This window comes from Brachyistius frenatus, unplaced genomic scaffold (genome assembly GCF_029030835.1).
Source record: "Brachyistius frenatus isolate BFR_SWC_R1_liver_20210118 unplaced genomic scaffold, ASM2903083v1 Contig_10, whole genome shotgun sequence".
Classification (NCBI taxonomy): Eukaryota; Metazoa; Chordata; class Actinopteri; family Embiotocidae; genus Brachyistius; species Brachyistius frenatus.
In genome coordinates this window covers 7446081-7472082 of record NW_027210609.1, presented here as the reverse complement: position 1 = coordinate 7472082, position 26002 = coordinate 7446081, and the positions used below count along the sequence as shown (strand labels likewise).

General features: G+C 39.8%; 1 protein-coding gene across 16 annotated transcripts in view; it reads right to left on the bottom strand.

The window, feature by feature from the left end:
* rap1gapb (RAP1 GTPase activating protein b) overlaps positions 1–26002 on the bottom strand; it is a 58448-nt gene that overhangs the window by 12547 nt on the left and 19899 nt on the right. For 7 of the 16 annotated variants that reach the window (XM_069691168.1, XM_069691170.1, XM_069691176.1 and 4 more), the window contains exons 3-12: positions 18596–18689; positions 8768–8815; positions 7136–7174; positions 6777–6962; positions 5215–5318; positions 1914–1992; positions 1769–1822; positions 1581–1664; positions 1394–1494; positions 817–946 (exon numbers count right to left, since the gene is read on the bottom strand). In XM_069691168.1, coding sequence (XP_069547269.1) covers positions 817–946; positions 1394–1494; positions 1581–1664; positions 1769–1822; positions 1914–1992; positions 5215–5318; positions 6777–6962; positions 7136–7174; positions 8768–8815; positions 18596–18689 — 919 coding nt within the window. Of the gene's footprint in view, positions 1–816; positions 947–1393; positions 1495–1580; positions 1665–1768; positions 1823–1913; positions 1993–5214; positions 5319–6776; positions 6963–7135; positions 7175–8767; positions 8816–10503; positions 10537–12018; positions 12173–18595; positions 18690–24975; positions 25117–26002 lie in introns of those variants that run through there. The other 9 variants (XM_069691178.1, XM_069691186.1, XM_069691179.1 and 6 more) reach the window with 5 other exon arrangements.

Below are 26002 nucleotides of genomic sequence, written 5' to 3'. Positions count from 1 at the left end.
TAATGCTAGTGGAAATGGTAAACCTCAAGAAATAATATTTCTCAAGAACAGCAGGTTAAGTGAGGACAGCAAACCTGCAAAATGGAAATAAATGTAATTTGCTCAGCTAATTCCTGCACACAGATGTCTGTCAGGCTCTCACAGGGGAAGTGTTTCTACAAAATAAGTAATTTCTTTTTTGGGTTATACCTTACAAATAGTTCAAAATTCAGGAAAATATGCTTGTCTGCTTTCTTGAATTAGATGAGAGGATGAATTGCACTCTCAGCAGTATACAATACGGTACCACGAGCAGCCAATTAGCTTAATTTAGTATAAAAAAACAACAACAATATGACACAATAATATTACACAAAAAACAACTGAGATATAATGTGTTAATTAAGGAACTTTAGAAATACTGGACGGCAAATTTAGTTATTTTTGAAAGAGCCAGGCAAGCGGTTAACCCGTTTCCAGCCTTTATGCTAAGCTAAGCTAGTTGCATGATGACTATACCAATATTATTATACAGACATGAGTGGTTGATTTTCTAATTAAGCTTTCAGCAGAAAATGAATGTGTACATCCCAAATGACAAAAATGTAACCAGTGACTTTAGTTTTTGTCCAGCACATCATTAGTGATTTAAATAGTTCATTCTGCTTAATGAGCATTGACTAAAAGTCTTAAATTTGAATTTAACAAGCCCTCAACCTTTAACTGCTGCAGACACACACAGGAGTCACAAAAAGAGGCCTTCACAAATCAATTACTGATGGTTTTAAAAATCCAAATTGGTTACCCTGATGATTAATCATTGGAATGTCACTGTACCTGCTGCGAGTCTCCTTCAGTGTAAGGCAGTTTGGTGGACACGTGAAACATAATCTCCTTATTGTGGAAATCTGTGTAGACGGATTCTGTCCCTGTCTGCCCATGAGTGACATCGAGCCCACCCCGAAAACTGGAGAAGAAAAAGGGAAAGCAGAGACAAGACATTTAAGGGCAGAAACCGCAGAAAATCAGAGGGGACGGGAGAAGAAAGAAGGAGAACAGAAGGCAGGGAGAGCATCCAGGTGAACAGCAGAGACAGAGACAGAGGAGAGACGAACAAAGCGGTGTTAGTGACACATAGGTGCGTGCTCTCTGAGCACTCGGTCCACCACGCTCATTCATCATTGAAGGAATGCCAGCGGCACTTTTTCGGCCTACTCAATCACAATGTCAGCAACACCACAAATATCAGGACACTCTAAATTGCTTTTTGAGGGATTCATTTGAAGCCAACTGTGATCAACAGCGGAGTGAAAGATGTACAGCTTCAGACAGACATTAGGTAAAGTTCTACACTCGGCATTAACCAAACGAGATTAAAAGAATCTGCTGAAATTGAACTGATGAGTGTTCAAACCCTTTAAAGTCGTGAAGCTCAATCTTCTGACCCAGAAACTCCAAGAACTCAACAAAGGAAGGACTTTCCTCCATGTTCCCAAACAACTCCTCCTCTGATGTCTGCAAGGAGGAAGCAAATATAATTTTCAGTAGGAGGGGCGCACACGACATCAAAGGAAAAGAGCCCATCTCTAAAGTGCACCCACCTGGCCAAACTTTTGATAAATAACTCCAAACTTAAAGTTGTTGCTGATGACATGCTCATCAAAGGTGACAATGAGCCTTGACGCCTGCAGATGAGATAAGAGAAAGTTTCTAGTCAGGTTCATGGTGCTATAGTGCTGATGGATAGCAGGGAACAAGAGAGAAAGTGACAATGAGGACTAATGCCTACCTTTGGGTAGAGGACAGGGTAAAACCTATCCACGTTTACTTCTTCACATACAAGCTGTAAATGAAAAAAGTACCTTCATCTTTATATTTTAAATGTACAGTAACATACAATAAACTAAATATTTGGCGTGATAGTAGTGGCCTACCTTTGCCATCTGAACCACATTGGGAAACTCCGTAAGGCAGGAAATGGGAATCACATCGTGATAGGTTTTTAGCTTTGTGCTGAAAGACAAACAAAGTGAAAAGTCAAAATGTTTTATTTCTAAACCAAATAAATCCTACTGGCTTAAATGTTTCCTTCTTTGTTGCTTAGTATTCATGCAGGTGATCTGTCAATTTACAGGCGACCTTTCAGAGACAAGTGAAGCTGGAATCATAATGGTCTCTACACTTGATTTGTTTGATCCAAGATTGCCTGGAAGAAGGTCAAATGGGTATACGTTTATCCTTTTAAGGGGGTTATAGCTCCATCTCCACTGAATCTATAATCCATAATTTATGTCCAGAAAATCAAAACAATAAATAGTAGCTCACGGTCACTAAGATATTAGAGCTGGAATACTTCAGGAAATAGCTCAATATTTTGGAAAATATACTAACTTTATTTCTTGCAGAGAGTTACTGTGTATCATATAATGATAGAAAATTGTCCAAAGGAGGAATAGCACTTTCATATCTGTGCAAACTACATTAGGCTGGAGGTTGCATGTTAAATTAGCTTAGCATAAAGAGTTAGACTTTCACCTTCCAGCACCTCTGAGGCTAATTAACAGAGTTTTGGAGATTGTAAACCCCTCCCTCAAACAACAATTTTGTAATCATAGCTCAGAAAATGCAGCTAAATTGCTAAGCCTGTCATGCTTTCAGTTTCTCCACATGCTGAAGTAATGAGCGTGGAACTGTTGTTGGAGAGATACTGTACTCTGTAAACAAATTGGGAAGGGATGGAAATATGTATCATCTGCTCTAAAAATACGAGAACTATTCACCATGTCCACCTTACAGGCCGAGAATAATTCCAAGGCCAAGGAGCACATCCTCAATTAAGTACATTACATTAGTTTGTGTGGTCACCCACCGGCTATGTTAAGAATAGCCCCAGTCAAATATAACACATCCGCTGTGTAGTGAATTGCTACCATGTGGAAGCCAGTCTTGGATGCTATCATGGTTCAAGATAACGCTAATGTCTCTCTGGTGATTTTATGGGATTTGGACAAGTTTACACATCAGCAACAATACCCCCCCAAATGCGTTTGACAAACACATTTGTATGCCCTCATTCTTAAAGCCTCTTGTGACATCAAAAGACCCCTTATTTAAATATACTCTGTAAGATAAGAAGCTAAACAGGTTAATATTTGAACATAATTATGGTCTTATCTTGCATTTTGCCTGATTATACTTATCATACTCAATCTAAATGGCTCTACCCTCCAAGAACACTACTTCATATTCACAACTATATTATCGATGTGGGTCATCAACAGAAGGATGCGGACTTTATTGGGACATGCTGCTTTAGCCAGTAAGTGCATATCCAAGACCAAATTCACCAGATTCTCTTTTGGAAACAAGACATCAAATTAAAAAGTGAGCCGGTTGTAAATTAAGTAATGGAACTAATCCTAGAAAGATCAACAACTGCTAGAAATGAGAAGTTTGCTTTTGTCTACTTCTGTCTGAATTTAAGACCCATTGTTTATATGAATAACTAAGAATTCTGGGTAGCTAATTTGCCACCACAACAATTGTAAACTGCATTAATAGTTAGCCAAACATAATTTTTTAAGTGCAAGTGACACTACACAAACAATACATGGTAGACGTGTAATAGATAATAAAAGACAATTGTGGGAATGAGGACATATAGACAAAACAAGACTAAGTGCCGAAGGAGAACAGAAAACCTACATACAAAATAAATAAAAACTAACAAACGACACTAGGTCTGTATATGACACTGGAAGGCTTGATGCAGCAACAGTAAAGAAGTGGGCAGACTTAACATCCTTACTTGCTTAATCAAGCTGTAGAATATATTGCTGTTTTTACATTTCACAGGGCATTTACAGTAAAATGAAATTCTAACTTATTCTGCAGGTCATGTTTTAAATGGTGATTGTGTGTCAGCGCCTGTGACCACATCAGCTGAGGTGACTGGGGTGACTGTGGGTGGTGCCCACCCTTTGGAAAACATCACTGAAAAAATGTTGTGGGCTTGAGTGGCTGTTACCTCGCTGCACACTCATCCACTCTGAAGCTCCATTAACAATGAGAGAACCCAGCTATTAAAATCTGGAGTGGAGTCTCTCAGGTGCTGAAATAATTCACAGTTTTGCACGATGCATTGAGCTCTGCCTCTCTCCCACTCGTCTGTCTATTGCAGAAAGTGAAGGAGAGAAGGATTTCGGGGAATGAGCGTGGTTTTGGTCGATGGTGAGAGGGAGGCATTACACCTGTACAACATGGATGAATAGTGTGCCGATTGTTGAGTACTTTGAGAGAGAGAGGTTGGGTATTTGTACTGTGCCACATTAATAGACTTTTGTTTACACACAAATTATGATACAATTTTCAGTACATGAATGACCAACACAAATTTCTGTGGATCTCTGGCATGTGTTTTGTTGTGTTTCTAGAAATGAAGAAGCAGCATCTATTCCAAATCTGCCATTGTGTTAGTAATTTGATTAATTCACTAGTTTAGCAAATTAAGTTATGTTTTTATTACCAAATCAAATTATTTACCTAAAAAAAAAATACAATACTGAAACATTCTTGGGTATTTAATGTTAAATAGCTGTATGTTACAGGAAGCAATATTAGTACACAAGCACAAGCTATTGTTAATCCTTAATAATAGCTTGAAAACTGTCCGACTGTGTTGAATATGCAAACATAGATCTGAAGTCGTATTAAACTGAAGATGAAATTGATGAGAAAATGTATTACTGACAGAAGGAGCAAACCTTCCCGCATCTCTGGCTATTATTAACGATCAAGCTATAAAATCCATTTTAAACTTTCTCACCAAAGCAACCTGTGAGAAATGAAAAGGCTCATTTTCATCTGTGACAGTCTTTGCTTGACTTAATGGTATTCTTGAGATAAAAAAAAATAAATCTAGGTCAGTGAAGCCATGTGTGAAAACACTCCATTGAATAGTACTGTTCGGAAATGAATACAAGCACACAAAAAAAACAAATCGGTGCATTGCATGGATATTACAAGCCAGGGATGTAGCAGGTTCACTGAGAAATACGCCAAAGGGAGAGAAAAAAAGAAAGTAAGAAAGAGATACAAGACTGACAAAATGGAATGAAGGCAAAGAAAAATTACAAACGGTATTGCAAAGGAGAGGAACCAAAGGAACAGGCGAGAAAAAAAAAGAATAAACGAAAGCAGCAACGAGTCAGCGATAAATATAATAGGAAACTGTACCGAAGCATCAAGCGTAGATGCTCCTGATCCCCAATGACATCATACTTCATTGAAAAGACCAAGTGGCCCAGGGCAGCATCCATGGTATAGTAATTAAAGTGTTCCTGGGGGCAGATAAGAAGAGGAAACTTTAATGCATGATGAACACTCCTGCAACTGACAGTTAGGAATATAATAATAAAATGCAATGATAAATTAGAACAGAGGTAAAAAGAGAATTTGTATTTTGTATGCATATAATGGATATACTGAATTTAAAGTAGGCACTTTGCTTTACATGTATTATATAGCAAAAACAAGTATTATTTTTCTTACTTTGTGTGGTATACACACTTATATAAACTTTGTCACTTAACAAAAGAATACTGACACCGTTATTGCATTATTGACAAAAGTAAACTTGTTAAATTGTTATATCTCTGTGTGCTTGAAAAATGATCCTTTTAGTTGTAAAGGTGACAAATGATTACAAAAGAACCCGCACACAAACTAAGAGGATATTTTGTTTTTGTTTTCATCGTCCCTTCACATAATCTCTAACTTTCATTTTTTTGAAAAACAATTGAGATATGTTCTGGCAATTGAAAAAAACAATACTTTGAAAGAAGTTTTGCTTGTTTTATACTGTCTCTAGAGACAAAGGTTTCAGAACAGGATTAATCGGTAAAATCAGTCTAGTACATGTTAAGAAAATGGAAGCAGGAGCCTTTTTCACAAGACATTTGTATATTTTAAGATGATACAATAACGAATACATCTTGAACAGGGTTTACGCTTCTTTTATATGAAAAAAACAATTGATAGTCTTCACACAAACACCTTGCATCATAAATTTAAGTTAAAGATGCATGCTTTTCTTCTGGGGGAGTGGGGTGGGGCAACTCGTGTGTTGCTAAACTGATTTGAAAAGTGTCAAATAAAGCGTTCTAATATAAGATTTAACAAGGGAAATCTCATGTTTACCCTTCAATTAGGACCCCCGCCCCACCTAAAACAAACACGTCTATGTCAAAACCTAAAATATGGCTGGACCCTGTGAAAGTAGAGGGCTTTTAATTTGAAAAGTCTCTCTCAACGATCTCTCACTCAGTGACAGACACTCGCTTTATAGCTCTGACCGGAAATATTGTATTCATGTTATTTACCTAATTTATTAGCACCTGTTTCTTTACAGCTCAGTGTGAGAGTCTCTGCTGTGTTTCTGTCCTCGGATCTCTGTGTCTCATGAAGGATGGAGCTCCACCTCTGCTGCAATGTCACGGTGCGGAGCAGACACAAGTGAAGGTAGCGAGGGGAGATTGTCCACTTGATCTCATTCTCTCAGACAGGTTAAAAAATAAATAAATAAAATATGCTGAAATGGATCGCCAAATATACTTGGCCCGCCCAAATAAGTCTCTGTATGGGAAGCACTGCGTATTGGTCAAACCTGTCACGATCTATTCAGAACCGGTTGGTGGGCTACAGGTTGGAGACCACTGATCTATACTGAGACTTTTTCCAAGGAAATCAAAGAATACGCTTTATAGTATATGAAACCAGACCCATCTCCCCATCCTCACCTTGCCCATGAATTGCTTCCTGTAGATCTTGGCAGTACTGTTTGTCTCTAGTTTGACGTGGGAGGAAGGGCAGGGAGGTTGATCGGCCTCTGGTGGGTCTTTCGGTTCATGATTGTTCCCCTCGATCCAGTAGCCTCCAAACTGAGGCAGCAGGATAAGTGGAAAAGGACTACTGCGACCGAGAACCTGACAGTGATGGACAGTAAGAATATGTGCTATCAAACACTGAATTACTTTCACTGCTTCAGAAAATGTACACTCGCTTTTTTCCCCACTACTTAGTCCTTTAACATTACAGCTTCTGATATCTATAAAATATATAGTGTGTGTTATTTTTGTGCAGGGTACATTGTATGTACCTCGTGAACACTGGGATAAGGGATGTAGTCTTCTTCTGTCTGCAGGGAGACAAACGAATATGAGTCAAGCTGACAAACAGACGCTTGTAGTCATACTTTCAGTTTTGGTTCTTTGAGGAAAATAACAATGAGTATAAACACTGTGACAGAATATCAACTACAGCATCATGCAGTTCTGCATTTTTCAGATATACTTTTTATCCAGCCAACATAACAGACCACATATCAGCCTTTTTGACTGATGCCTCATAGAAGACAACAGTTTTTTGTTAGCAATTATATAAGGCGTCAATCTGTACTCATCACTACTGCTGTGATTATCTAACTTTTTAAAATTGGCGGTCATTCGGCAAAATTTTTCATATTCTATGACCTCCAATGGGTGTTACATAAAATCTCTCAGTGTCAATGTGAAAAAAGGACAATAATGTTTCACTCAGACAAGGAAAGTGATATTTTATTGGATGTGCTCGAGTTGGTGACAGAGAAGCTTACTTTCAGTTATTGGCAGCTAATGTATACAGCACTACCTAAAACACATCATTGGACATCATAAAATAACAAACATCTTATTTCTCATTTTACCCTCTGATAGTTTTATTCACTCGCTGTGGGATTATGTTTGTTGCACTGCAGAAACAATAACGTTATGTGGCAATTTACTTTTTGAGATACCCACATTCCCTCAATTTCATGAAGCAATTTTCTCCTTTTCTCAAGAATGCATTTCACCAATCCCAGCAGAGCATTCTGTGACTTCTTCCATTTCATGTTATAGGCTACATGTGGCAGAAGTGACAGCAAGAAAATGTTGTGCATTTTACTGTGAAAGTGAAAGTAACTGTCCTTTACACAAAATACAATAGGGCATTGCATTGTTGACAGTTGTATCCACAATTTTAAGTCTGTCTTTTATTTTAAGACAGAAATTAGGCTTTTTCAATTGGGGGTCCATTGGAGCCAGAGGGTTATTTTGGAGCCAGCCCCTGGTGGCCATCAATGGTATTGCACCTTAAGGCACTTCTACATTTGCTTCTCTTTTCAGACCTAGAGACTACGTCCATTTTTATATACAATCTATGGTCCACATACCCGTGTATAAATTTGGTTTTGGCCTTGTCTTGATCCAGTTTCAGGGAATAAGTTAAGCCCATTGGTATTAATTAAGGAAAACCTAACTTTTACGGAACTAAAACATGTTTCAGATTATAGTATGCATCCAGCTTTGTGGCAGCGGTTTACAGAATATACTCTTTTGTTTTTACATGGCACTACCGCACGACACAAAAAGCCAAGCCCATAAAGAAATGGTTGTCCAAGTTTGGCGTGGAAAAGCTTCATTGCCGAGCCATACCCTCACTAAGTTACCTTTTGTGTGCCCTTTTTTGACTTGACCTCTGACCTCCTGCTGAGCCTATCTCCCAGTCTGCCGTAGTAACTGCATCAGTCTGTCTGGGCGATAGGACGGCAGAGGATTTTGCGGTCCTATAACCCCTGTCGAGCTCCTGACTCAGCCGGTGAGCATCCTAAAGCCTGTCTGACAGCTGATAAGGAAAGGTTTATAACTCTGCCATTACGGATGCTTTACCAGACTGTGGTCTATGTGAGGAGATGTGAGGATTTGCGACTCACTTTGAGGGGGGGAGGGAGCGGGCATCTTTGCTCATCCATTCTGCAACCCTGTGGAGAGAAAGGAAAGAAAATGACATGATACTGATGGCACAGGTGAAATATTTACACAAATGGCCCACAAAGACACACAAAGAGACACATACTCAGGACATTGTTGTCAAGACCCATGACATTTTGTGTGCAGCAGCGTAGTGAGAGATAAATCTTTGTGACAACAGTTCATGTTTACGTAAACCAAGCTCAATCACCAGATGGGCCACAGAAAGAGGAAGTAAAGAGGAGTGCTATCTTGGAGACTATACTGGATAAAAAACATAAGCAGAAGTTCATGAGAACTGAAATGGTGATTTCATCAAGCTATAATGAAGATATCGTTGACCACACTTTTACATGAGGGCCATAAAGTGCCAAAGCAGAGGTTTCTATAGACTTATCTATTCTTATTCTGCTGACTCAGAACTACTGATAGTTCCCGAAGCGCATAGAAAGATGAGCAACAAAGCAATCCTGATCAGTGGCCGCCTTTTTGTGGAATACCCTGCGGCAAGATTCGAAACGTATCAAATCTGATGCACATTTTTAGGACGGAGGAAGAAAAATCAAATGGAAATTGGAAATGCTTTCTCTGAAGACTGTTCCACTGCTTCAGTTTCTCCATCACCACCCCCATCGTTCTCTTGACCTTTGTCTGAGACAATATGGTACTGTTCTCCGCAACTCAAACATGTTGCTTCTGTGTTGTTTAGCTGCTTAAAGCAAAGAAAACAAATAAGGGTCTTGAGAAAGGGTTAAGAAAACATGTTTAAAATGAATGCATTACTAATGTGTATCTCACGCCTACACACCATGCCTTTCATACCTGGTTTCCTGGTTCCAGGTCTATAATTTCAGAAAGATGCTATTGTCTGAGCTTTTACGGTTAAAATAAAAATAAAAATAAAAAATAAAAAAATAAAAATCATGTTTTTGTAGCTCGTTCAACAATGTTCTATTACTTAAGATATTATCCTAGTGGACTATTCAGATTACAGTTTCCAGTGTTTTACGACTGTGGTAGTTAAATACACCAGTGCTGAAGCTAAATGGTCGATTTTATACAGTCTTTGACCACTGAAGACCACAAAAATACCCTTATCAGTTCGTAGCAAATCTAGTGAAAGAAAGCTAAAAAGTTAAAAACTTTGGTTTGAGTCTTTGGAAGGGAGACATTTTGTGGATGCCTATAATGTTAAAGACACTCAGATCAAAGTGTTTATTTAAACCGTGTTACTCTCTTTTCACTGTTGGTTTGCTTTGGTTTGTGTAACTCTGTAGGACATCACGGGCTACAAAACATAGTAGACTCCTACAAATCCATGTCAGCATATTGAAAAACAGAACATTTCACACATCTGATGACGCAGGTAAAACAACACAGCCGTGAAGGGAAAACACAAAGACTCTTTCAGCCCATTTAGAGAAATAAGGTTTCTGAAGACAGCTTGAGGCTAATACTCCTGCAAATACCAAACAGCACATTAATTACAAATAAATAAATACATGGACGCATAAAAGTGTTGCATTAGCTGTGTTGCAAGGCTGAATACAAAAATAGGAAGAAAAGCAGGAAAAGGAAACTCTATGTCCAAAAAGTGAATGAAATTGTGAGGATGCCATTTGATTAAAGCCTGTGAGGCAGAACAGACAGCTTTAAGCAGTGAGTACAAAAGGCTGAGCCAGGAGACCACTCACAGTACCTGCATCCTCTCGATCATGTCAAACAGGTCCAAGTTCTGGAGGAGAGAGTTGACACAGATCCGAAAAAAGACATGGGTTTGATAATCTGCATAGCTGTGTTGATATGCCCTCCCTGTAGTCTTCGCTCTCCCTTTATCTCCGCTCAGAGAAAAAGCTGGCTGCACACTCTCAAGACACGAGATTTACTGTTGGAATCTCTCGTACCCCCTAATTCCTTATTTCACAAGTAAGACGGCACTCCCTAACGCATCTCCCTCCCCACTTGACACCAATCTCACTGAGGCACCATTCAACGCCAGGAGAATCGCTCCTCCACGCTTGAGGACAAACACACTGTAAACAAGTAACTCTTCAGGGGAAATGAGCCTCAAAGCTCCATGGTGCTTCTCTGTTGCTAAAGCCAAACACTCATCTGACTGTGTGCAACGGCCAAATTAGCAGGAAGACACTTTAGTTTTATCGATTCACACATTCACATTAATTCACACATTCACATTAATGTGTGAATGCAACCCACGACACCACAAACTTTCAGCCAAATACAGAGTGTGCAGAGTAGAAAATAAAAATAAATTGACACGGCTGTTCTGGCAACTAGATTTTATGTCAACCGAGGTATAATGTGGATGTTTTGTAATCAACGTGTGTCCAGTTAGTCTACTGATACCACTAGTGTTCATTACAGCGACAGGGTTTTAATCACACCTCAACCACTCACTGCTACGGAACATAAATAAGTGTTTTGTGTAATTAGCAGAGACACTGGTCTACACCCTTCGACATGCACCTTTAATTTGCAGAGGTCAAGTTAAGGGTTAAAAGCATTGCCGACGTGAGATGAAGGAGGATCGCAGCAGCCCTGACGGCAGTGCTTGTTGCGAGGTGAGCCCTCTGTTCACCATGTAACACAAGTGGACTGAAAGTGCCAAGCTGATGTTTCCACATGACAGCTTAAATTTACTGAGGGGCCCTGGAGGGCTTGCAAAATACATATACACACACACACACACACACACACACACACAGGAAAGTATACACGTGCATTTACTAAAACCTTACTTGTAAGGTCATACGCACACACGTCTGACCCTTACCTCATAAAGCCAAAGGTGGCACCTCAGTCTATTGTTGCATGTGAAAATAAACAGAGCCATATGATATTCAGGGAGATACCGCTCTCCTGACTGCAAAACAAACATCAACAAACACTCCTATGCTGACCAGATTATCAGTCAACCAAGCACACTCCACAGTATCCACATCAGTTCTGAATATTTACAAAGGATAATGTCTGCACTAGACGCAGTTATGCTTTATGTAAGAGGCTAAAAACAAATAAGTGGAGCATTTCATCCATCTCTGCAATCAACAGCAAAATCCAATATTGACTGTTCTACTACACCAAACATACTGTATATACTGTATGTCTGTCTCTAAGCTACCTGGACTTAAAAAAGCAACAATTACTAGAGCGAAAAAAGCTCTCACCTCCAGCAAATAAAATAAATACTCACGTCACTGAGGCATCGTCTCTTGAGAAAAGGCTTACTGGAGGGACTGCTGAGGAGTCCATCTAATAAGGCATTCTTTGCTATCCTGAACTCAGTCATCATTCCACAAGTACAGATGCGGGCAAGCTGACAAGAGCGAGGGTGTTGATGTCACTGTCAGCCACAAGGAGAAAGGCAAGATTGACAGTGACACTTCGCACTCACCGTCGCTCAGGCAGTAAACTTGGTGAGAAAATTGGAAAGCTGTCTATCAGAATCCATACATCTGTGTGTGAGGTAAAAGCATGTGCTGTAATGTGAGAATATCATTTTTCTTCCCTCCTCTTTTCGTGTAACACCTCCTGCCTCCACCCTCTCGGTGACACACACAGCTGTTCTGTAGGAAGTATGACGAAGGGAGGAACGTTGGCGCTCCCCTCCCTCTGTACTCTGTGCAGCTATCTTCTCTTTTTAAAAAAAAATGCACACACACACACACACACACACACACACACACACACACACACACACACACACACACACACACACACACACACACACACACACACACACACACACACACACACACACACACACCATAGCTCTCTTTTTTTGTTTTCTCACATTGTGAGACTTTCCTTTTTTTTCCCTCATCTTATACTTCTTAAGTCTCCCTTTCAGAAACCTTTCTGTTCTAAAAGCAGGACAGTTAAGACATTTCCTTTTTGTCTGAGGTGATTAAAAGACAAACCTACAATTGCACACATTATATAATTCATGTTTCCATGTATTTTTGAGCCTGTTATCAACAAACTCTGCACCTTCAACCATGATACAGGAGTTCCTTCGCAAAGCAAAAGTCCACATGGATTTTTACGCGACTTATGTAAAATTATTAATGTGAATTGAATCATGATATCTTCCTAATTTCAACCAGAGAGTTTTAGTGCCCAACCCTAACTAAACTGCGACTGTGTCACATTTAACCCAAACCATGATCTTATACTGACTCAAACCACCGGGTTTTTATTGCCTAAACTTAAGACCACCATGTATTTTACAGTACAACTGTATCTGCAGTGGTGTTATAGATTGAAAGTTCTGATTATGAGCTGTTTATGTGTTTATTTTTGTGTACAAGCACGGAAAGATTTCCAACCTTTGTCTTGCCGTGATATAAAAAAAAAAAATTAAAAAAAAAATTAAAAAAAAAAATGCTCTGCAAGTTAACAGAAGAAGAAAAGTTAATAAATGAGTGGTGCTGGGGACCTATACAGGAAACTGCATTGGATACCTTTCACTTTATCATGTCCTTTAAAAGAAAACATCAATGTGAACACACCAACTGTCCTCACTTCCACCAGGGGAGATATGCAAGACAGGCAAGCGGCACAATTCCCTGCATGTGTCGATACAACAGCTTGACTGAGGACTTAGCTAGCTTCAGCACCTCTGAAAATCATCTGTGCATAGTTAAGCATGTGTATCATATGAGGGCACAATGGATAGTAGGAGACAAGAGGAGGACAGAAGCGATACAAAAAAATTACAAGGGAAGCACCGTGGGATGAAACGGGGCTGTTGTTCTGTGAAAGCAGGTCTCTGAGTCGGGCACACTTCCAACATCAGAAATCAACACTGACCTACTTCTTAAAAAAAAAAAAAGAAGCGTAAAACTTGCAAGAAGACGCATTCATCCCATACATGTCAAATGTTTTTTTCATTTTCTTTAGAAGATCACCACAGATAGCGGTCCTTATTGATTTCCCTTGAGGAAAATTGGTGTTAAGTATGCACAAGGTAAAAGGCTGGCATGATTTGAATTAAAAAGTACACAGAATATGGATTTTGAATGAACAGTTACTGCACCAGAACAGACTTAACAGACTTGCGATTCAGACACTGTGTCATCCGGAGGTTGCATTTCATTACTGGTGATTTTTTCACTCGGATCTAGACCGGCTTTAGTTGAATGTCAAACTGGGAACTGGGAACATTTACAGATGAAAACTGAATACTAATTGCATACATACTTGCCCAACAGTCATGTATAACCATTACCTGATGGCAAATGTGTGGGAGATATTTATGACTATTCCGATTCACACTGACATTGTTTAAGTTATAAAATATATGAAAGTGCTCCGATGAGTGCAGTATTTCAGCTTTAGCAGTTGGGAAAGTCAACTCGCTGTTGTGCAATCCTGCTTAATTTAGGTGACTATAGTATGTTGTGTGATCTAATAGAATAATATGTCCTGAAAAATACAGAGACTAACAACAAACAAGTTGAAAGATTCAGAGGACTTTCAGACTTTATGACCTTCAGTCTTTTAAGCTCCTCACATTTTCTGTCCTACCCTCGGGAACAACATGGAGCTGCTGCAGAGAACACACAATCACTATTTGTATGGCTGAGGGGTCGAGAGCTAGACATCTCTTTTCCTGTGTTAATTACCAGCAATGCAGTGTGTGTGTGCGTGTTCGTGCCAAAGAAAGAGAGATAGTGGGAGTGCATGAGTGAGAGTGAGTCGCTGACAGATCAACTGATTCATTGATTGACTGAATTAGATGAATGGCTGAGTAAGTCAATTACACTTTGCGCAATGAATACAGATGAGGTGGAAAAATATATACCCCCAACATTTCTCCTTAGTGTGCAAGCTTTGCCTCCAATACTTCAGTAACTCCTCACAACCAGAGCTTCATTTGGACTTCCACAGACAAACTGCCAATGATATGCATCCAAAGCAATATCCCCACGCCTACCCATCTCTCCCTTTCTGCTGTGTGGGTTATCTGCATCCTCAAAGGCAAACGCCTGAGTAAAATGGAAAACTAAACTTCAAAGAAAGTCAATCAATGGGCACAAAAGCCTCGCGTTTCAGTCAGAGAAAATCCATCGTGGTTCATTCATCAGGTCTGTCTGAAGAGACCAGGCCTGACCTTGCTGTGGCCACTGAGGTCTGGGGAACACAAATGGGAGTCCACACAGATGGCCCCTTCCACCCAATCAACGCCTCAGACGAGCCGGTTGATTGCCACTGGGGGTTAAGGTCCACAGAACTGCTGCTGTGTTTCCTGTATTCTGAAGCAGCTCTCGTACTGTCTCCACTCCAGTAAAAATAAAAGAACAATCAGTTTAGACAAAGAGGCCCTGAAATTCCACCTGCAGCACAACAACAGATCTGTTGGGAGTTTGTTTGTGTATCTATTATCATCACTAACTGCTTCATCAAACAATTAAGGAGGCAAAAACCTTGAACTTTTGGCATAAGGCTGTTGAACCCATTAGTAGCATCCTATTACTGATGAACTTGACATGGAGAGCAGGTTAATGCAATCATTAAAGGAGTACTTAACCAGTGTAGCACCGAATTTGTACATCACAAAGGATAGTGAAAAAACACACGACCAGAGGCCATATTTTGTTTCATTCCAAGCATTCTCCTTCCTTGTCAAAACCAACTAACTCATTTACCAACTAAGCTAATTATTTTGTAACTCAATGAATAACATTAAGTGACTTTACTTGAGGAAATACATCAGAGTTCAGGCAAATCTCTGTCGAGCCACAAGGCTTTGTGTAGGTGTAACCAGACTTTAAATGTATAAACTTGCTTTTAAGAGAATATCTATAATAATCACATATAAAGTACCAACCCATCCCGAAACAGGACTTCTGTACTACGGTCAAAACTGGAAATAACAATGTTAAAAGCTTCAGGTCATCAGCTGGGATCACATCTCTAGGTCACAATGACACACAGCAAGGTGTCTGACTTGTGGAAGTGTCAAAGATATATTTAGAGCTCCACGCAAAGAAGATACAAGAGGCACAGGCCCGTCACAATTAGAACATAATCGCCTGACCGCAATTATTCATCAGCTGTATGAAACTAACTGAAATGTCATATTTTCATCACCATGCCTACGTCGTTAACCATCGTTTGAGGTTTGACTGCTGCTCCCTTTAATGACGTCATCTCCTTTTTTTCTACTATGATTGAATTGCACATGGAGAATTAGCGCCACCACAGCACATTGTTTCTTGGGATTTTTGGTTCCTGTCAATGTGAGTAATGTCTGTACATATTTGAGGAAGAGGCTTTGTATAAAAAAAAGTTGTTATCGATGACATATTTACCCTAAAAACAGGAGTTGGTACTCATGTATTTCAACGTTAAATGCCAGTAAGTGGTTTGTCTTCTTCTTTATAAGGTGTATTATTAAACTATGGTTACGCTTTTACTACAATAGGGGAATAACATGAGCAATAAAAGACAATGAAGTCATTCATGGCAATCATTTAGATGACAATTAATCATAAACTAAAATGTCATGACTGCGACAGCCCAGAGACACAGGGAGTATCTCTGTTGCTGTGTCTGCGTATGAAGATAACACTGTCACTTCTTGGCCAACATTAATGTATTTGTATTCATCGCATCAAAAGATGTTTGCAGTACCGTTCAATATGTTAAATTCAGTATAATAGAATGCCTCTCAAGTATTCTCTGATCCAATCTTTGCAATGTGAATTGTTCTACTTCATTTAGCTCAGTTTTATTCAGAAACATTGGCTGCATTATTTAAAAAGCTTTTAACTACAAATGCTGGCACTTTCTACAGGAATTAAACTATAAAGCATTGCCGTTTTGATTGAGCTCACAGATTTAGCAGCCCTTTTCCTATACTGCATGTACAGGCTACAGTATGTTCAGTAAAAACTTCCTGTTGCTATAGACACACATTCCAGTACTAATGTTAAAGCTTGCTATAATGATCACTGCTTTTCATATAACCTGGCATTATAAAGTAATTAGGTCAACAATTTGACACAACAAAATATTGCATATAAATGAGACCAGTTTCCACACAAGACAAACAAAACAACATCTTAACAAATAAAAACCGATGTTTTCCAGAATCTGTGTGCATCTCCATATTTAGTCTAATAATCCCTTGCAAATTGTATTTCCAGTGCATGTGTGACAGAAATAAAACCAATGTGCCCTTCAATGGTATGCATTAGAGAGGAGCAACTGCTGCAGATCTATATTTGTCCCATAAGCTTGTGACAGAGGGCACAGACTCTTCTGTCAGGCACTGTAACAGCCTGCCAACTAAAGCTCACCCCGGGGTGGGGGCTTCAGGGGCACCTTTCACCTGGAGGGAACATTTGAAGCATATGATGAGACAAGAAGAGAGAAAACCAACGGAGAATTAAAATTCATCTGTGGAATGAGGGTACGGAGAGACTGATAACTCTTTTCCAGTGTCATTGGTAGTAACTCAGCCATCACCAATGACAAATACTGCTCTATTGCTTTAAAGGATAAGGCTAGAGTTATTCAATGTGGTTAATATTATTGAAAAATACAGTGAAAAAGCAAAACCAACATCTATGATTGTCTGCCTCTCAGTTCATTTTCACATTCACATCATATCTGTGGCATTGAACATGTTAATCTAGACCACAAATATTTCTAGTAGTTTTAACCTTAAAAGTAATACAATAAGTAAGACAACTCTACCCGAACTGGGAAAAAAAGAAAGTTGCACTTTTGTTGGGCACTACTTTCTAATGGATGAATATACATTTGGTGCAGAATTAATTTCTGTGCAAGACTGGTGTCATACAAACTACAGTGCTTGTGTTATATAAAAGGAAGATTTCACCCAGTATAACAGTGAGGTTTAGCAAAAGTTCCATCAGGAAGACCATCTTAATGCTGACACACATCTTTTTCCTCTGTCAGGGTCAATCCAACTTTGTCACAACGCCTGTGAGCCTATAGTCTCAGCTGCTGTCAAACTTTAAAACTGTTCCTTTGTATGCTGCTGCCAGCTGTCACTACAGTGTCTGACTGATGCAACCGACTCCACCCCATTGATCTCTTGTTTCATCAGAGCCAGCTGTCCAATGAGTCCATTCAATTCAAGTTGAAGAATCCTGCACCACATACGTCCAGATCTTCACTCAATCTGGCCTGTTTCTGGACAGCTTGTGGTGCGACACGATGACATCATGATAGAGACTCCTCACATATGTCTGTAACTTTCCCTGCTGCACACAGTATGTCCAACAAATTACTGTGCACAATTACCACAAATATATCCCTAAAAAACAACACGTTTTTTTTTATTGTCGTTTTGGCCTTAGTGTGGAATTTTTTTGACAATAAGAAATATGTATGAATCTCACCAACCGTTTCCTGTAAAGTAGGCTAAGGCAAGGGATTCACTGGGAAAATGATTCTCCATATTGCAATATCCTCAAGAGATCTTTGGACTTGTCAAAGCAGAAAGCACACAGGTAACTGCATTAATTAGAGAGCTATCAATCCGTACTATTTCCTGTCCCGGTAAGCCAGGCCATTAAGCAATCATGTACAATCTCAGATGCCTAAAGAGGAATGAAATAAATGTCACACTGCCATTATTGATGGTAATTTTACTGTATTGTATACAAAATTTAGAAGCTCATCCTCTGATTCAAAGTCTCTGTTTCACGTTTTTCAGGTCAGGAACTGTCTCCAAATGCAAATGTCGAACCGAATAGAGATGAGAGTAGCAGCAGGTCAAAGTCTTTCGTTACCTTTGAAAGTGAAGGAAGAGGATACGGAGGGTTGGAGTGTACGAGGGAGGGCTCTACTTCATCCGATATACGAGAAATCCTTCCATCTTGTTTCCTGTGAGTCAGAGAGGATGGAGGGGTGGGGAGAAACGGAAAGAGAGAGACAAAAGAGAGATTATGGCTAGCCTTCAGCTGAGTTTCTTATTTAAGTACTACCAGCATGAAAAAAAATTCTGGAACCAATTGACTCACTACACTGAAGCCGGTCATTGAACTCTTGCTACAGTGAAAAGGGTGCCATTATTACACCACCAGGTTCACTATGTTCAGGAGTGATACAAAAACATCTTTTCTGTTGGTTTTTGCCTTCACTCCCGCAATGTTAAAGGTAAAGAGATGAGTGCGATTGAAGGCAAAATTGTTAAACAGAAGAGATCAGAAGAACTGCACAGAGAACGAGGCAAGTGAAGAAACGAGGGAGAACAAAGTGAAAATATATACAAAGCAGAAGAAGAAAGGAGCCACAGCTTTCATCTGCTAACTCGCTTCCCTCAACACTACTTCCCTGCTCCTCTCAGCTCCTTTTCCTCTCTTTTGCGATTGGAGTGAATTACCAGTCTAACCAGGATTCTGGTCAGAGCATATTACTTCACACCCCGTCTCACACAACAGTCAGTTGCTAGAACTGGCAGCCCGTCTGTGCATGCATCCTGTTTGCAATCCTGCAGCAGAGGGCATTTTCTAAACACTAGTTGGGAGCAAAAAGAAACACAGAACAATAGCACAAACTGATTTCTTGGTGAGATTGGTGTGAGAATTGGTGGAGAAGTGGGCACTCGCATATTTCCTTCATTCTGCCATCTTGGCACACACCACCGTGGTTTAAAAGTAGTAAAGCTGGAATAAAATCAGTTATTGAGTGGTGTTTGTTCTGCAACACAGCCCATTATTAGATGTTGCAGCTCTCCATATCAAAAAACACATTGCCTATCACTCCTGCTGAGACTCTATAAGCCTGAGTAAATGGAGCTGCACTTTTATGACAACAGAGTGCTGACCTGGAGTTCAGGTGAGGAAATCTATTTGTAATGTAGCAGAAACACTGCTCTTTGTTGCCTCTGATCTCTGCTGAATTCAGGGAAATGACTGAAAGAGGCTGTCAGATCTCTCCCGCAGCATCCTCGGCTTCTCAGAGCTGACATCCGTCGAGAGTGTGAACTTTGTTACGTCTGTCATTCAATACAGCCGGAACACAATGAAAATATGATGTCAAATGCTGCTTGGAGCCGAGAAAGATGCATTCAAATTTGGCAACAAAGAAATAGCTTAGTGCGCATGTTTAGTCAAAAATCTGCCTACGCTGAGGTGACAGCTTTTTTTTAACCGTCATATGGAGCTATTAAGCTCATTAACCTTTGCATTTAAAGATTCAGGTTTATAAAACACATCAAAACAAATCTGGAAGGAGTTTTGTTTTACTTTACCACATAAAAAGTATTATTCTCTAAATTTCTGGTTCTTTATTCAGGTTTAACAGCCACCCGTCATGTCATCGGTAGTGAAAGTGGCAGGCTGTCTGGCAGCCTTCATATTTCTGTCTATTGAGTCTTCCTAAATCGAGATTGATCTGCACATTTGCGTTCTGCCTTTCATTATAGGTAAACCCACATGGGTGGTTACAGTTATTTGAAACTGTTAAATCTGAAAAACAAAAAGCCACAGTGTGTGTGTGTGTGTGTGTGTGTGTGTGTGTGTGTGTGTGTGTGTGTGTGTGTGTGTGTGTGTGTGTGTGTGTGTGTGTGTGTGTATTTTAACTGTCACTACATTGATTTACAAGGCACGTAACAGGTGTATATCCAGTGAAATGATAAGCTTGACTCACAGAGACTGCAGGCTGGCATATTCTGACTATCACAGCAAGCATCTGTTATCAAATACCACCATCCTGACATATGACATGATGATACTGTATCATATGGAATTGTTTAGACTCAAATTAAAAAAAGAATATTCAGTAATTTATGTGCTGCTGAGGAGCACCAGTGCAGTTGCTCAATATTAGCAGGCAGGAATGGTGGGCTAATGGTCTTTATGAAGTTTGTAGAAATACTTGGTATAAAGCTGTTCTCTCATAAACAATGTCAGCATTCAGAGTACTAATGTTTGTTTAAGTAGAATAAACGGGATCACCATGTGATAGTTGTGAATCTCGACAAACAGGACGCTACAAATTCTGTTGTTATTCAATATATTTCATCTGTATCCCACCAATGATGAAAACACTCTCTTCTTTATACCTTTAAGGGGATGAAAAGCACTGTGTGTTTCAAAAACTGAAGAAGCAATTGTATTTTATTTATGTAGGCACTATTCCTGCTTTTTCTCTCAGTTTGGAACAACCAGTTCAAACTGTACTTCAATGATTATATAGTCTTTCTCAAATTAATCATCCAATTAAGATCTGTCTGACAACCCCAAATGTCTGCATTGACAAAGGTCCGTTCTGCTAATGATCTTCGTGATGCAAATGATTATTTTCATTACTGATTAATTTGCGGGTCATTCTTGCTAAATTGATTATTAATTTGGTATATTAGATGATCTCAAAAAAACCTATTAGTTCAGACTGCCCAACAGTCCAATACCAAAAGATGAATAAAAAATGTTCTCAATTGATAATGTAGAGCCAAAGAATTGCTTAATTGATCATTAAAACCGTTGCCAGTTAATTTTCTGTCAATTGGCAGCTTTCACATTCAATTTCTTAACACTTAACGCTATTGTCATTAACAATTCACTCATTATATACCGTTCCTTTCAGGTGGGACGCAAAGTTAGCTGAAGTAAATACTCTGCTATGTCCTAATGAGCTCTGGACGTGGTGGGTGGCACAGGTGAAGCCTGCCGCAGCAGCAGGCAGGTGGTGAGGTCACCGTGTCATGCTGACAGAGTGAGTGATTGGCACACGGGAAGCACAACCCAGGCAACACTCATCTCGCCAGGTTAAACAATGCGAGTTGCCCTGTGTGTTCCCAAGCTGCCCACTCATGATCCCAGGTCAAAGGTTTATTCGCCAGAAACATCTGAATAACTATGAGCAACCTTGTGGAGTGTGCGAGAAGAAATAGAGAAAAACAGAGAAAAGGAAAACACAAAGTGTAATTTTCTCTCCTCTGCTGAGCAAAACACATTTCTCAAAAGATTCTGGATTATCCTCTTTTATGGGCTGAGCCTAGAGTCACCGCCACACACATTTGTAGCAATATTTCTGATATTACATTCATCTTGCAGTTATTAACACCTATTTTTCTGTGGTGCACACTCTTTCTTCTATGTTTTTCTCCATATTGAGGGTAAATTATTGTTACAGCTTCGGTTGTATAAAAGAACGTGTCACCTAGCAACATTACCTGCACCCTGATTCACTGTCAGATGCTCCATTTGAAAAACAAACTCAAAGCCTACATTACAGAACGAATGCTGCATAGAATTTGAGAAAATTATAGGCACTATTATCCAACTCATGAGTATTCGTAAAGGCAAAGCATTTTTGAGGAGACTGATCAGCATATTTTTTTTAAATGAAGTAAGACATATTCTCCTCGGCTGAATTAATGCATAGAACATACTGCTAAAAGATAAGAGCTGGTGGTTATGAGTGATTAAAAAGATAATATAAATCTGCATTTTATTTCAAAATTCTTTTGGACAACTGCCATACACAGGTGCATATTTAAGCTTAGAGCCATGATAGGTTCTCTTTTTCAACACATTGATAACAACCGATAGTGACTGAGGGCATCTTATTCTAAAGTGCTCATATGGCGCACCAGAGTAAATTATCTACAGTACCCAAATGGTCAATGGTTTTTACCTTCAAGCCCTTTGCTTTCTGGATTACAATGCTTTTCAGGGTCTTTGTCTGTTCTTACACTCATTCCTGGCAGCATAAATGGACACAAAGCATTCTGAAACTAAAATCCACTAATTAATCCTATGTTTACCAGCAGTAGCCACCACGGACTGCTGGGTCATGAGCTGTGATAAGAATTCCAGCTTTGTGTTGCCCGATTATGGCGCTCGGGTGTGCAGCACCTGCAAATACCAATGAGCTGGGCCACAATGAAAACAAACGCACACTGAATTTAAAGCATAAATTTGAGTACGACGGGTTTGTAGTGGTTTACTGCAGTCACACAGAGGGTCATGGTCAGTCAGAGCAAAAAGTATGAATGTACATGTCATGCGTCTAATAGAATATGCATTTTCCACAGAGGTATGTGGAATGAAGACTAAAGCAGACATGTCCCTTAAGTGCCCATATTTTGTTTGCTGACAAGGCTTAAAAACTTTTGGAAATATAAGCAAATAGTACAGATAGTTGTTTCATAATATGCTGCTGGTAATATTTCATAATCTTTTAAGATGAGTTGAGCTTTGACTACATGAGTTAGAATATACAGATGATTTGTTGCTATCTGTTTATCAACTGTGGTCAGCCTCACAAAGTCTAAGCAGTGTGACGGCAGTTAGCTGAAAGTCAGGCCTATCCGCATGTGCCAGTCTAAAAAAGAAAATCAACAGAGAAAATAAGAGCCAGCAGGGCTAAAAAAAAACAAAGAAAATCAAACTGCCACACAAATATCTGTTTTTTAACCAAATAACTGAAGTTATAACAAAGTTACTGAGAGGGCTCATCAGCATATATCTACAATGATTCTTCTAGCCAATACTGCTGACCTCAGGCTACATTCTGGCTGAACATTTCCAGCTCAACGATGCATTGGTTCCTTTGGCAAACAAAAGATAGCCTTGGGCAGTGCAGGAAGAGTCAGATATCATCTGGTCGAGTGCTGCTATGGCAGAGTAACCTTGTCCATTAATGGAAGAGTAACTTTGTCCATTAAAGCTTATCAAATGGATTTAGCAAAGAAGTTTCTCTCAGGGAGGAGAGCTTGGGGCATCTTGCATTACTAAAGAGATCAGAGGTACAATCCATTACTTTGTAACTATGCCCCAAATGAGCTATGATGCATATTATATATGGATAACAAAGAAAAGACAAAATTTTAAAATGATCTGAAATAGAAGCAACATTAAGAGCTCAAGCTCTGCCTGATTCTGCTTCATTAACTAATGGCAGGAAGTCACAATAGTAGTCAGCAATTCTGTAACTATGGGTCTTACAACAGTCGTGTTTTAAACACATTTCCAGTGCAAATCCTTCTATTAAAAAACAACAACAAAATCAATAGCAGTGCAGGATTCCTGATGTATAACCTAAACCACCTACTCTGGAGAATTTGGAGAGCCCTGTCCTAATCTGTAAACATGATTGCCTATGAGCTCCGACTGCTGAAACACTGACCTGAAAAGAGGAAACAATTGGCTGAAACTCCATCAGAAATACCTTTTATTTTACTTGCTTTGCTTACACTGTAAACTGGGCATAATGCTGCAGCTGCGTTTTGCTATTACTATATTGGGTTATCATCATCATCATAATCATCATCATGAGTCACTTTCTCTCTTGATGTCACCAAAAGGCAGATCCTGGAGTTACTCCAGCATGATTGATTGCAGACTTTGCTTTGGCAAAGCACAAACTTCGCTGACATGCTGCCGCATCTTTTGCTTGATTTTACATTACAGTCAAATAAAGCACAAATGAATGGGAGCTCTTAGACACCAGAATGCTATTTTCCAATTCATCATCTTTGGAGCAGCTTTGGGTTTCACTCTTAAATGGCATTGTGGATTATTTTCTTCACTCTTGGCTTCATAAATCCTGAACAAAAATAATATTTGGATCATATTTTTGCTTTAAGAGAAATGTCTTGCTTGGCTGCATCTTTCAGCCCCACACAGTCATTGGCGCGCACACACACACACACACACACACACACACACACACACACACACACACACACACACACACACACACACACACACACACACACACACACACACACACACACACACACACACACACACACACACACACACACACACAGTCCTAAAGAGACAAGTACACATAAACCCCTAAGCTTTGCAGGTCCACTTAGTAGAAAGCAACTAATCTAATCAAGTACAGCAGCTAATGCACAATGAAAGCAGAGTCATTTACTCGAGATGTCAGTCAGGCACTTCCTGGGTGGACAGGAGAGCGAGAGGGAGGAAGACAGATAGACCTGGAGAGAAAGTTCAGCATTCAGAGTGACATGGGATGACGAGATCAGCAGGAGTTGGACACAGCTATACGTCATTCAGACTCTTTTTTGGCTGCTTCTATTCAATACCCGTTTCTCTCTTATCTATCTTGAATTGACTTCGGCATAATTCATCTATCTTTCAGTGGTTCCCTTCAAGGACGGTGCACTCCGTTCTCCATCCATGCTTACCTGTCCGTAGTGCTGCCTCACTTGCAGCTCAGTCTCTTCTCCTCAACAACTTGGTGCTCCTCTATGCATTGCTCCCTCCGTGTGTCTGACTCAGTCTTTCTATCCTCCAACACCTGCTGTCGGAGATCAGCCTCTTTCCAGTCAGATGATGCTGAGAGCAGCCCTCCCTCTATCCTCCCTCGCCGTCCTACCCTCCCTGTTTTCCTCTCTGCCTCTCTTCCTCTTCCTCATGCATGCATTTCCCTGTCTGTTCTTATTCTGAGGCAAGCACAAAACGCTCTCTCTTCTCTCCCTCCCAAACTCTCCCCTCTTTGTTTCACCTCCACCTCCCTTCATTTCTCTTGATCTGTGACAGAGAACGGCCCATCTAAGCTCTGGGTGCTGCTTTGCATTTGCCTCATTGAGTCTGTTTGTTAATACGAGATTTTACTCATTCAACAGGACGAAATGCTGCAGCCGGATGAAGGCTTGAAAGCAAAGTTTTCCCAAAAAATGGGGACATTACCTCATCTGAAAAGCGACATCAGAGCTCCCTGTGGTATTATCTGCCTCACTCTGACAGCCTGTTCCAACACCATAAAACCCCTCCTCCACAAATTAGCCTAACCATCCCATTGTCCATTTGACACATTAGAGGCAGGCAGTTAGCTGAAAGGCTCTCAAATGTTGCAGATTTTGTAGCACACTTACACATAATGGAGAAAATCACTTGCTCAGCCCACAGAGGAATAAGCACAGGTCAGTGTTCTCCATTGTATTAGAGTAATCACAGTTTAATATTGGGTGGGACGCTAACTCCTCACGCATCAACTTGCATGAATAAGTAAAATACATCACTATGCATTTAAACATGCTGTCAAAACATACTAAACATAAGTAAAAAAAAAAAATCATGAATTGGATTTCAACACCGTGCCGCCTGTTCATGCCCACCTCTCTGCACCAAACACACAGTATCTGCAATAAAAAGGATTAAATTTGAAATCATTTAATCTTAAATCCAGTCCAATCTAATAAATGTGAATAG